Source organism: Egretta garzetta, unplaced genomic scaffold, assembly GCF_000687185.1.
Source record: "Egretta garzetta isolate BGI_Z169 unplaced genomic scaffold, ASM68718v1 scaffold553, whole genome shotgun sequence".
Lineage (NCBI taxonomy): Eukaryota > Metazoa > Chordata > Aves > Pelecaniformes > Ardeidae > Egretta > Egretta garzetta.
Genome location: NW_009259328.1, coordinates 2,041,777 through 2,055,441, shown reverse-complemented (window position 1 = coordinate 2,055,441; position 13,665 = coordinate 2,041,777). Strand labels below are relative to the sequence as shown.

General features: G+C 36.5%; 1 protein-coding gene across 4 annotated transcripts in view; it reads left to right on the top strand.

Annotated features, from left to right (window-relative positions):
* The window catches only part of ATG7 (autophagy related 7), a 114,184-nt gene that overhangs the window by 42,453 nt on the left and 58,066 nt on the right, over window positions 1-13,665 (top strand). For 2 of the 4 annotated variants that reach the window (XM_035892188.1, XM_035892189.1), the window contains exons 17-18: window positions 9,924-10,046; window positions 12,730-12,793. The exons of 1 other annotated variant lie outside the window; for it this stretch is intronic. In XM_035892188.1, coding sequence (XP_035748081.1) covers window positions 9,924-10,046; window positions 12,730-12,793 — 187 coding nt within the window. The remainder of the gene's footprint in view (window positions 1-9,923; window positions 10,047-12,729; window positions 12,794-13,665) is intronic. One more of the 4 variants, XM_035892190.1, reaches the window with a different exon arrangement.

The following is a 13,665-nucleotide window of genomic DNA, read 5'->3' as shown; positions in this document are numbered from 1 at the left end:
TGTCGTGGTTTAACCCAGCTGGCAACTATGCACCACGCAGCCGCTCGCTCACTCCCCCCCCTCCCTCAGTGGGATGGGGGAGAGAATCGGGAAGAAAATAAAAGGTTAGAGCCGAGGGCTGAGATAAAGACAGTTTAATAAGAGAAAATAATAATAATAGTAATAATGAGAATGATAACAGAATATACAGAATATACAAAACGAATGAGGCACAAGGCAATTGCTCACCACCCACCGACCGATGCCCAGCCTGTCCCGAGCCGCGAGCAGTCCCCGAGCCCCGAGCAGTCTCCCCGCGACCGACCGACCGAACTAACCGCCCCCCCCCAAGCATGACGTTATATGGTATGGAATAGCTCTTTGGTCAGTTTGGGTTAGCTGTGCTAGCTGTGCTGTACTCCCAGCTTGTTATGCACCTGGGCAAGCAGGAGAAGCTCAAAAAGTCCTTGAGTAGTCTGAGCACTACTTGGCAACAGCTGAAAACATCAGTGTGTTATCAACATTCTTCTGGTACTAAATCCAAAACACAGCACTATGCTAGCTACTATGAAGAAAATTAGCTCTATCCCAGCCGAAACCAGGACAAGTACTATGTGCATTTGACAATTTCAGCTGCAATTCTACCTCTACATATTGAAAAGCAATGCCAACATGCAGCAGTGAAAAAATGGAAATAAATCCATGTTTCTCTCGTCTATGGTCAGGTCTTGTAACAGTTGTCTCATGGAGTTGGGTGATCATGTGAGAGTCTGATTATTTTTTTTCCCCTAATATTTATGCAAATAGGACTTGCTTTATTATAATATCATATTTAAATTATGCTAAAATGTTATATTGTAATATTTAAATAATTTGTAGTTTACTTGTATTTCAATTATATTTTTGATCTCATGAGAAGAAAGGGATGGGTACTACATCTTTTTTCAATAATTTTGTAATACCTTCCTATTTTAACTGTTGTAATTTTTTCTTGTATGCTTTTCTGCATTCTTCTTGTTGCAGTCTTTGACAGGAGTCTGTCTACATCTATACTTACTTTCTTTTGTTAAACTTCACAAATCATGACCCTCGCTTTTTTGGGCAACTGTTCTTTTGTTTGCAAATGCTCATGTAGGCTTTTTTGAAAACTTTAGGTTAAGTTTAACCTTTATTCAATTTTTCCATATTTTTACAGGGTTGCCTATATCTGTGTCTTTGCAGAAATACTTCTGTTTTCTTTGAAATTGGAAAAAAGTGAAGGAAATTGCATTTCAAAAGATGGTGAAATAACTGAACCTGATGAAGTAGGATAAACATATGTGATTTTGGTGAAAATGTTGTTCTTCCAGTGCTGTTTTGCATAGATATTATAGCACATACAGGTAATAAAATCTGCTCTGAAATAGTCTACAAAATGCGGATTTTCAAGCTAGAGATCTCTTTTTAGGAACTACTGAGCAGCTGCAATTTCTGCTTAAGGTAGTGATAGTTTTGGGTGCTTAGTGTCTGACAGATCATGCCTTATTGTTGAACTGCTGATGGCAGGGGAGAGCTAGAGGGAATAAATGACTTCATGTGCAGTACACAGTCAGCACTGGCTTTTTGCTTGCCTAAGTCAACCCATCAAAGATGGACAGTTCCAGTCTTTGTAGAATCAAATTGTATAGACAGCCACAATGGTATTCAGCATAGGACAGCTGCTTTTCTGGGAGAAAAATAATGTTCTTAGATGTTTGGGGAAGTGACCTTGCTTCATTTCTAGCACTAGAAATTGCCTGCAGAAAATAAATGCAGTTTCTGGACTGTTTCTTCAAGGCAAAAATGAGAATTGTGCTATAGATACCTGTCCCTATATATGAGTAACAAACAGATTATCCAGCCACAAATTGTCAATAACCTCAGATGTGACTGGGGAAAAAGAAGGGCTTCCTTCAGGTGCTGTACAGTAGATAGTGACTAATGCCAGTGTGAACTGGAGCCAAAAATGTTGTAACTGCAGATGAGCTAATCAGCATAAATTTTGGACAGGAAGCAGAATGGGGGTAAATACAGTTGTAAATACCTGTCAAGTGTAAAATGTGGAGCAAGCAAAAGATGGCTATTAGGGGACTGAAGGATATACCCATGTGCTAAAAGAGGTCAGGACAGATGATCTCATGATATTGTCTACTTGAAAACTATTCCATTCCTCTATTCTCAGTCTCTAAAATGGAGATGTTTATTTTCTTTTACTCGCCTTCTCTCTTTATCTCTTTCTTTTCACTTCTATTTACTAATGCTTTCAGGCAGGGAATGCCTTAAACTTGTACACTGTCCAGTAGAAAGTCCTTATATTGACTGTAATCTGAAGATGCCATTATGTTTCAAATAATTTGTGAGAAATGTTTTAGAACGGAAAGAGTAGCTAAAATAAAAATCTTGTAGTTTTGTCTGTATTATAAGTCAATCAGTTCATATCAGGAGAAATGGTTACTTGTAAATAAAACACATCAAGGTTATTTCAGAAAAGCTCAGAATGCATACAGCTCCCGAGAACTTAACGTAGACAAGACTGTGCTAATCTCTTAAATTTCTGGGAGCTCTACTTTTCTCCTTCTCACTATTCAAAAGAAGAAAAGTCCTAAGCTAAAAAAATATTCTTGATACCTTTCAGGGCCTATTCTTCAGTAAGTTAATACTCCATTTTCTATCTATTGCGGTTCAAAATCAGTGTAGGTAATAGCAACAGACAAAACACATTTGTATCACTACATTCCTACTCTAAATTAAAACAGTAGTCTCTTTCTTAAAGGAATTTTCAGCATATTGTACTTGGATTAGTTAAGGTTTTATACTGATTTGCTTTCATTTTTAATACCGATTATGGGACGGTAAGGAAAAAATTGTGTATGCAGAGGGTGTTTTAATTGTTTGGACGTGAGCCAAAAATGATGCCATTTTTGCCTTATGGTTTATAACATTCCAATATTTTCAGAGTAGCCTTCTTCAGCTTGCACCTGGAATACAGCCTTCTTCAGAACTTTGTTTTATGATCTTGTTCTTAAAACTTAATTGTGTGTGAATGCACAAGTGTGCATGACCATTTGTAAACACGTTAAGATAATACTTGGAACGTTATCAAGAGACGAAGTGTCTTTAAGAGTCATCTTTGTGCTCGTGGAACATTGTCAGACTTTGCTATTCCAATATCATGAACTGAGTCCCTGAAAAATCATTACGTGATCTTCAGAAAAGTTCAATTTTGTTGCATTCTTTTTCATAGATATATGACAGGATCACCTTATTAGGCTTTTCTTTACAACTTTTTAGGACCAAATGGCAATAGAAATTAAGAACTTATGAAAAGGGAAGAGCCTAGGAGCTGAAGATTTTTTAAGAAAACCAGAATTATGGTCTCATGATAAAATCTTACACGTTAGCAGTGCTGCCTGTGCAACTGCCTAGTCCCAAGATCCCAATGGTTCACGTGTCTCATCTTATTCTCTTCTCAATTAGGAAGATTCTTCACAGCATTGTAGTCTTTCACTAAACTTCCTGTTTTAATAGCAGATACATTGAGCTTTGAAGAGTTTAACTGTCAAGACTTTTACATGTCTCTCTTATTTTCCAAGCAGCTGTTGAAACTGAAATGCCTCTTCGGCATGCTAACACAGTAGTTTTCTATTCATCCTGCGTTGCCTGTGATAACTGGATAGTTAGCAGTGTGCAAAAATATATCTAGGCATGTAAAATTTCTAAATAGAACATTGAATTTTGTGATTTTTCTGACTCGGATATGTTTAATGAAGTATCTGTCCCCTTTGGAGGGAGGCAGGGAGGGGAAGTGTGCTGTCTTCTTTGAGTGGAAAGTGTTTAAAGCCAAGAAGATTGTAAAACACACCACCAATATTGTTTTGGAGGTAGGCTACCCATATATTTTAGTATAAACAATAAATCTGATAACAGTAATTTCTTTCTTTGTTTTTCCTGGGAAGTAAACAACACTGTTTCAAGCTCTAGAGATGCTAACTACTTAGAAAACAGAAATGCAAACCAAATGTAAATACTGGTAAAAAACTTCTGTCACATGATTTTTAAGTGAGGCATAAAATGTGAGCCAGTTTTACATCAGTGGCCAGGTTATTGGGATTAGGACTATTTTTACTCAACCATATATTAACATCTATGCTATAAAGCAATCCTGGAGCCAGATTATCTTTCTGAATGTCTATCCAGCAATTGAGACTTCTTTGTGAAGAATGCTATTAAAAAGAATATAACACCAGGGCTGCACATCTGTTTCTTGTTTCAGAACAAGTTCTTTTACTCTAAACCTCTATTTTTTTTCCTCCTACCACGAGATTTGGGTTTTTTCCTTCAGTAAACAGACAAGAATAAAAAGATTGCTAATAAAGTGGGTTACTGTGTATCATTTACACAAAAGGCTTTAGCAATACATTAATTTGTCTCTGTTGTAATAATGTGCATCCACATAGTCATTTGTTTTATTAAAGTACTGTCATGTCAAAAATCAGTTGTTGCTCTGGCTCTGTAAAATGGAGATTGGAACCGAGATTATGGTGTCAACCTAAGAGGAGATCCATGTGTCAGGAAAGGGTGTGGTTTTAAAATGTGGGTTCTCCTGACAGTATTTGTAACAGACGTGAAATACAGAAGGCATCCTACCTTCTAATTCTCCTCCTAAGCTCTGAAAAGTGACCTGCAAGTGAGAAAAAGCTAAGAGTTCCTTAATAAATCTGTATTGCTCCAGCTTGCCTTGCTGGGCAGAAGAATTAACATCCTTCTGGTTCTTTTTGCTGCTGCTTTGAAGTTTTTTCTGCTTGAGAAAATTAATTGCTACATAGTGACACGTAACTGAATGACTGGATAGTGACACGTTTATTCCCAGAAAAAGTTTGTGAGGGATTTTTTACATCTGTGGTCAGATAGTAACTAATTTGAGATCAAAAATAGTAAAAATTATAACATCTCTCAAGTATTTGTCCTTCTGTAAAGCATCACATTGGTACCAAGTATGGTCTTAGCAGCAAAGGGAATTGTTAAGAACTGAAAAAGCAAACTCATGCCAACCATGGGCCTTTAGACTCTGCTGGACATCATTAAATAGGAGAAAATTTCCTTTCCACACAGCAACAAATGGGGCACTTATTAAATCTGGAATTACTTTGTGCCTATTTGGTGTCTAGACTGGCTTTATTCCTAGTGACCTGCAGAGTATTCCTGTGTGGTCTCCTGACATAGGAATTTGAGATGAGTTTTATTTTGCCTTACGCTTTTTTCTTTTTGATGTATGTTCAGTGGCTACTGGACAAATGTATGCCTCAGTACATTTATCGGAAGACAGCTGTCGTTGCATTTGTGCAGTAAAGGTTAGACATGGGCAAGTTAATTGTGTTTATCCCTTTTATGGTATTTATTGCAAAGTTTTAATAATCTGAATTGGGAAATAAAGTCACTGAAGGTGACAAAATGTTCTTTCAATTGCTGCCTATATTAAAAGGATTTCATGGTACAGTATGCCTTCTTTAACGGTACTGCCTCTGTTCAGGTAGCAAACTGAGTGATGCTGCCAGGTCATTCTTGGCTCCCTGATATGTTGTTCTCTGGGCTAAGTGGCTGGAACTTCTGTTTTAAAACTAGTTAACAGATACTGCTATTCAGCAGGCTGTTCCCATCATAAAAATCAAGTAATTGTAATCAGCAAGTACACTTTTTGATAAAGTTTTTCAGGCTTCTGCAAGTGTTAGTAGAAGAAAAATATTCTGTATTGTTGTACTTTAGGTTTTTAAGATACTCTGTGTCTCTAGTCAGATTTTTACCCTAACCTAAATTTGCCATTGCAGTGCCATGGCAAGTCTAGCAGTGTGACATGATGGAGTTTCTACAGGGAGAAAATAAATTTTAAAATCTTCCTTTAACAATAGCAGATTTTGTCATATTAACGTGAATCATTTCTCTCCAACTTAAAAAAAGTATAGTTCACTAGATCCAAAATAATATACCTTCAACTCGTAGTTCTGTGATCTTATTTATATTAATGCTTTATTAATACTAATATTTTGGAACACACTTAATGGGAGACTTCCTAGTGTGTTCCATGCTAATCACGACAGAAAGGACGCTTGGATTTAATACAAATTCTTCCAGGTGATTCATCCAAAACTAACGCTAGACATTGTGGATGTTCCTGTAGTCATATAGTCTGCTTTGTGTGAGTACATGAGAATTCATTTATAGTTATGGCAGGGAATACAGAAAGGTTAAGCACATCTCGGAAATAACCTGGGCCAGTTTATACAGAGCCCCTGGCAAACTGAAGTAATGGACTTACTGAGGAAGCAATACCCGGAAATTTTCACTTCAGGCTTGAGTCACAGTTCTTTGGAAATGAATCGAGGCATAATTAACTGAGTGACAAAATCAACCCGTTGTAAAGGCTATTTGATAGATTTCTTGTATGTAGTAAGGTTGCGCTCGGTTCCCTGCTCTGTTCAGAATATTTGCGTATCCCAATGTAGTATACATCTTTTAGCAATTTTTACCTCTGGGAAGAAACCAAAATATTTTATTGTTGTTGTCCCTGCATTTCTTTGATATGCTGTAATATTTTACAATAAGGCTACAGTTTCATTGTGTATAGGCTGTATATTGTTTCAACATACCATGAACCATGAATCTGGCCTACATCACTGAAAAGTCATCTCATAAACTATGTATTGTGGTTCCAACAAATTAAAGCAATAGCAACACATTCGATAATGCTGATCACTTTGAGGTTTATATACAGGCAGGGCTGTGAACATAATCCAAATTTATAAATTGATGTGTGTATACAGTGTTTCACAAAGAGCCAGATTCGAGAGACTTGTGTGCATCTGGTTGGTTTATTAGAGTTTTGGAACACAGAATAGTCATTAAATGTGTGTATATATATCCACAGTGCAATTTCCCAGTATACATAATGGATAATATTAGAGGACATATCTCAAATGGAATGCTGAAGTTGTCCAGTTCTCTTGCACTGCATTGTGAATGGTCAGATGACTTTGTCTTGCTGTGTTTATCTCAGGAATAACAAACAACAAGAAAACCCCAAAGAACTGTTCCTAAGCATTTTTTTAATATTTTTTTCTTTCCTTTTTTATTTTTTAATTTTTGATTATGCTTACAGGTCGTTGCACAAATACACAAAACCCCATGTATGGCAAAATAAGTCTTTAAAGTATGAAGAACAATTTCTGCAGATTTAGTAAGAGAACATGAAATGCTGGTTTTATTTATTTATTTATTATAGAAGTGTCGAGTGTGGTCAAGAAGGTGCCAAACGTTTGTCATAGTCCCCTACATCTGTCTTATTCCTCTTTGTAGTTCTGTTTCAGTTGTTTCTGTTTGTGGGTTTGTTTTTTTTTTTGAAACCTAAGTATGTAGTAGATAATTGCTGCTAAATGGACATTTTGCATGAAGATTTGAGTGCAGATCCCAGCCTGTTTTACCTGTATACTTACGGTTTGTCAGCTAAATATAAATATACTTTTAAATGAGCTTGAATTCCTGTAGGACTCAGTGTAAAAGCTCACTGGATGTGTTTTGCTGAAGAATGCTGTTGGCCTGTGCAAGTTCAAACAGTTTTAAGATTTATCAATGCAAAGGTTATTTGTGACCTTTAGGAACTGTTAAACTAGAAAAGACTAAGATTGTTGAGAGTGAGTTGTGTGTTTGGTTGAGTTAGATAAATTCATAATGAAATTATTTTCTTTCGTCCCCACTTATTTTTTTCTCCCGTATTGTCCAAAGAAGAGTGAATGGCTTCTTTGGGGGTAGGGGAAGCCAGGGTTGTCTGTTCATTTTTAAGCCTTGGAATGAAGCTCACTCTGTTGATTTGCCTATTTCACAATACAACAAACTACAGTTCTTTCAGGGTGGCTTTTTTTTTTCTTTCCCAGAGGAAATGAATTCCACTGGTTACAGGGAACTCGTCCATCCAGTAAGAGTGGATATGTTTAAAGAGTACATAAGCTGTACAAATTTCTCTTAACTGCTTCTGTCTCAAAATAAGGATAGAATATATACAGTGAAAGAAGCTGGTGAGGGGTCTGGAGCCCAAGGCTAATGGGGAGCAGCTGGGGGAGCTGGGGGGTGTTCAGCCTGGAGAAGAGGAGGCTGAGGGGAGACCTTATTGCTCCTATGCCTGAATGGAGGGGGGAGCTGGGGGTGGGGGAGGGTGTTGGGCTCTGCTCCCAGGTAACAGGCAATGGGATGAGGGAAAACTGCCTCAAGTTGCACGAGGGGAGGTTTAGATTGGATATTAGGGAAAAATTCATCACAGAAAGGGTTGGAATGGGCTGCCAAGGGAAGGGGTTGAGTCCCCATCCCTAGGGATATTTAAAAGCAGTGTAGATGGGGTGCTTAGGGCCCTGGTTTAGTGGTGGACTTGGCAGTGCTAGGTTAATGGTTGGACTTGATGATCTTAAAGGTCTTTTCCAGCCTAAATGATTCTATTCTATGATTCTAAAAATTGATGTGGTAAAGAGGGACTCGTGTGTGGACTTAAGACATGCATGGGCTTTAAATACACAGGAACAAAGTGTGTGGGAGGGTGAGAGGCAGGAGTAGATTATCAGAATCAGCAACTGGAAGAGCTGCTGGCTTTTACAGGTGCTAGGTTTTGGAAATTACATTCATTCCAAAAAATAACAGCCATTCTAAAAAATAACAGCCATCTGTGGAACTGCCTGATCATTAGTCCCTTTTTCTGTCCTTCACTCTTGAAGTGTTATTGATTTATCTGAGGAAGATGTTGATTGAGATGAAGATGTAAGTGTTGAGAAAGACAACAATAGCTTTCACAGTAAAAGGGTTTTGGCAGGCATTCAGCTTCATAGATTAAGCTGTACCATGGACTCTTCTGAAAAGCTTGCATCTTCCTTCTATGGGATGATACTGATGCTCTTTCCCCTGCCTCTCTATCCATGTCATATATATTGCTCCTTTGTATTAAAATACTTTGTGTTTCTGAAGTCCCTCTGTGCATCCTGCTCTGCTACATGAATTTCTATAGGAAAAGTTGCTTTGCAGTCTGTCAAGCTCACCTGCTTCATCTGTGAGACTGATGACAGCAGAGCAAGATATTAAATGATCAGTGGTAGAACTCACAATAAAAATAAGAAAACTATGGATACTTGCATTGCTCTATCATAAGTTCTTTCCATTTTCTTGCTACCTGCTTTCACAAAACTTGTAGAATCGTGTTAATCATGGACATTTATCTTTTCTTTCCTCAGTCTCCATCATGCTTGATTGAAATCAGCTTGCCAAATAGTTATTTAAGCTAAAGCTGCATGAAATAAAATTCTTCATGATCAGGAGTTTGAGAGGAGAGTAGGCTAAAACCTTCCTCACAGTTCTTGTAAGAGTCTATAAGATTCTCAAAATAAAAGATAAACTGGGAAAATTTCCTTTCCAGAGTAGAAAAATAGAGAGTGCTTTAAGATACGCTAGTCCCAAACCATGAATCTCTGGAGATTAGGAGGATGTTGGACTTGGACACTGACTCGGAGAATTTTTCAGTCTGCCCCAGCATGGTTCTTTCCCCAAACTGATACATTGGAACAGTCTTTTACTGTGTTTTTGTAACTCAAATGCTCCTTTCATGAGTTTGCAACTTTCTCTTCTTGCCATATCATCTGTCTTTTTATAAGCTTAAAAATATGTTTAAAGCAGGAAATTTGAAATCTCACTTCTCTTCCCTCTTCCCTCTGCCTTTCCCCGCTTCAGAAATTGAGTTGGGAGAAATCATTCTTTTCTCTGTAATTTTTACCTGTTTACAGTATACAGACATTTTCTGGGTGTTGAGAAAGATTTTACTTCAATTTTGTGAGCAAAATATGATGAATCACATTACAGGCATCTTATTTGAAATCCTTTTCTGTTTGTTTATTTGGCAGGTCCTTGACCAGTATGAACGAGAAGGGTTTAATTTCCTAGCTAAAGTTTTTAATTCCTCACATTCCTTCTTAGAAGACTTGACAGGTCTAACTTTATTACACCAGGAGACACAGGCCGCTGAGGTAAGAAAATACTCTTTGGATTTTAAGAATAAAGAGGTGGCAGTAAAGGGTGCTTGGTTTTATGTTCAGCTGTATAACCATGTGATTAAATGTATCACTGATAGAATTGAGCAGTGGTATTTGATTTATAGGGTGATTTACACAAGCCATGTGCATATTCCATCCAGCAAGATAAGATGTGTACTCTTAATGTTATTGAATAAGAAATATTGTGGGATGAAAGATCAGTTCTTTTTTAAGAATAGATGATGTGATGCATGTTGACAGCCAATTAGAAACGTGTAGCACTATTATTATTATTCGTTTTATTGTTGTCACATTTTGTGAAATTACAGAAATATTTTAAGTGACAGTTGTTGCTTGACAGTTCTGAATTTGTATCAGGAAAGTTCCTGTCGTCTTTTAAGGTGTGTTTCACTGGTAGCGTAAACTGCAGTTTGTGCAAGCGTTGCAAGTACTGTATACAAGCACTGGTAATAGGTAGTCATGATAGCACAGAGCCCAGTATGGGCTGACAACCACAGTATTTACACAGGTTCCTAGGCAGGTTAAGACATTCTCTTAAATTAATCGTAACTTCTTATATCTGCATCTTCAAGTATTGCTTTTAGAGCAAACAAGTGACTTGTGTTATGTGGTGTAAGAAAACAATTATCATTTTAGGTCAGTCTAACATGTAATTATTATATTGCTCGATGGATTATAATATTGGGAAAACAGTGCTGTTTATTTGTCTAGTGACAAAAGTGGTAATGTGGAATGAAATTGGGGTATGTTTTGTTCTCATAGAAGGTAACACTGTCTAAACGAGTTGTGATATTGAGTTTGTCCCATAAAAAATGAAGCAGGTATCTGTCTTAATATTATATAATAATAATATTTTAATAATCCTTGCTCTGTCTGCAAATGTCTGTACTGTTTTACATCTATAATTTAATTTTGGTGTAGTCGTATCACATGGATGTTTCCAAAGTTGGCCTTGAGAAGTGATTATTCAGTTATTGTAGCCTGTGTAAATGGTATAGCTGTTTTGTCAGCTGGAAATGGCTCAACAGTGTTGCTTAGTAAGGTTTATGGGGATGATGATGACTTGGCTTTCTGTTTCATGTTTTAACCTTTTAAAATAATTGGAGCAGATGCTGGAGATATTAAACTATGAAATACCTGGTGCATTCTTAAATCAGGCTGGTGATACCTAGAAAAAATTTAAATATATATGAGAGAGATCCAACAAAGGAAAACAAATACCCTTTAACAGGTGCTGCTGATTAGCAGGAAGAGTGATTGTAGTCTGATTGCCAAACATGACTTTTAGGCGGCTAAAAAGTGTCTAGTCTGCTAATGACAGCATTAAAACCAGTTACAGTCACCCTAGTTAGTAACCTATTATTTTGCAGATATTAATAAATTTCTTTTGCAGCTTCAGAATGTATATAGGTGTTTGTTTATAAAATTTTAGATATTTACAAAACGTAGAGTCTGGTGTGAGTTTATTGCAACTTACTGAAGTTCAAAGTATTACATAAAAAATTGAATTAGTGTGCTTTCAGAAATCTTTGGGTTCAACAGTGAGGTTTATGCAGTGAAGTCATTGCTCATAGGTGGAAAAACTGACATACAAAATATTGCAAAGCCAATGCATTTAAATTAGTCCAACTGCCATAGGACCAGCAACATTTCTTGGTTGCTTCCCTGCTGCATTGCTGTATTTTTGTAAAAAACTCATCTGTTTTATCAGGGTTAACTAGTTAGTCTTGGTAAAGCTTGTATTTATGAACAGTAAGGTCCAACAGACAGATTATTTGCAGATTCTAGAGCATGCTGCTTTCTTTTGGATTAAAAGACCTATTCTTTTGTTACGTTTTGCCACTGTTGACTCTAAAAGATTAAGAGGTGGTTTTGCTCAGTACATAATCTGGGGCAGTTTTAAAAATTTTTAGGCGCACAAGAGAGTGCTTTTAGTATATATGCTATTAAATTGTTCTTCACATGGTGCATTTGGTGCAATTTATATTGCTGAGTTTGAAGACTGTGAAATGACTTTCAGGTTTCTGACTACTTTTGAGCTGCTGTTGGCAGAATGTATTCTCTGAAATGGAGTTATTAGATTTGTTAACATCAGTGCTCTTTAGGTTGATACATGGCATTCTAAAAACTACAACAAAAGTAGTAAGAGATGTTTCATAAGACATATATGACCTATTTTGGTAATTAAAATATTGGATTGTTCTGTTGAGAAGTTACTTGCCTTTCTGCACTCAAACTCTTCAAAGAGATTTTGTAGATTATTGTCAGGTTTGGAGACAATAAAAATGGCTTCTAGTAACTGAAGATTTTCCTTTCCTCCTATCTAGTAAAATTTGACCAGTGCCATTGCTCCACTGTAATGAAAAGAGACTTGTGAAGTTACATGTCATCCAACCTTAACTTTACTGCAGTGATGTCGTGATTGTGTTGTAATTCTGTATGTAAAATCACTGATATTAGGCTAATAAATTTGCATCTTATAGGGACACTACTCAATATTGTTCTTTTTTTAAGAGGGAAGTAAAATCTGACAAATTAATAAAACCCATAGTCAGGATTATTCCATAGTTGTTCAAGAACAACTTCCTGTTGTAAAATTTTCTAAGAAACTTACTTCTTTAGGGCTACTCATTTTATTGTTGCCCTTTTTCTTCAGAAGCAACTGCCACTGTTCTTCAAGGCCCAATTAAGCAAAGTAATCAGGCTTATCCTTGAACAATGTAAGTGCTCTTGAATCACTGTGAGTGAAGCATGTATTATAAATGTATTTCTAGAAGGAGCAGATAATAGTAGTAAAATGAAATTTTTGCATGAATTCACTGTAGTATGTGTAGTTGAATTTCTATACAAGACTTTTTCAGCTGTGTTCATTTTCAGAAGTACAGAAACTTTATCTCTGTTCTTAATAAGACCTAATTATAAATATACTCTCTTACTTTGTATTTCAATTCCTAAATTGCTTGGATGCTTTAAGAAGCTTTAGGATACTTTCTGCTTCAGATGAAGGATACTTTTCTTCAGGATGAAAGAAAATCATAAAATACATAAAAGAAATAAAATTGTCACTTTATGACTGATTAAAATGCCAGAAGTGGTAGAACTCTTGCCATCTAAGAGAATCATAAAGACTTTTGGAAGAAGTCAAATCCAGACCAGAGTTTGTATTTCTGAATGAATAAAGGTCAGATATTGGTGCCAGCAGGTCATGATGTCTGTTATTTTACTTTAGTGATTTTGTATTTCAGGTTTTTTCTTACAATGTGATCCACAGCATGTATAGTTTATGTGACAAGTTCTTGTGGTCAGTGAATGAACCCTATTTGGTATTTGCAAAATCCCCTTGCTGCACTGGTTTAATGTATCCCAAACAATGCAGATTAGAACTTTTACCGTATAGAAGGATGGGATTAAAAAAAAAAAAATCATGCTAGTAAAATACTTTCAGCTCTTTGACTAGGAGAAAATGTAGGAAACCCTTTTTTATCCTGATTCTGCACTTCTTTGAAGTTTGTGCCTGACCATTTTTTCAGCCATTTCTTGGGGAACAGGATTTAGTTGTGTAATAGACAGCTGGTACTAAAAGTGAACTTTA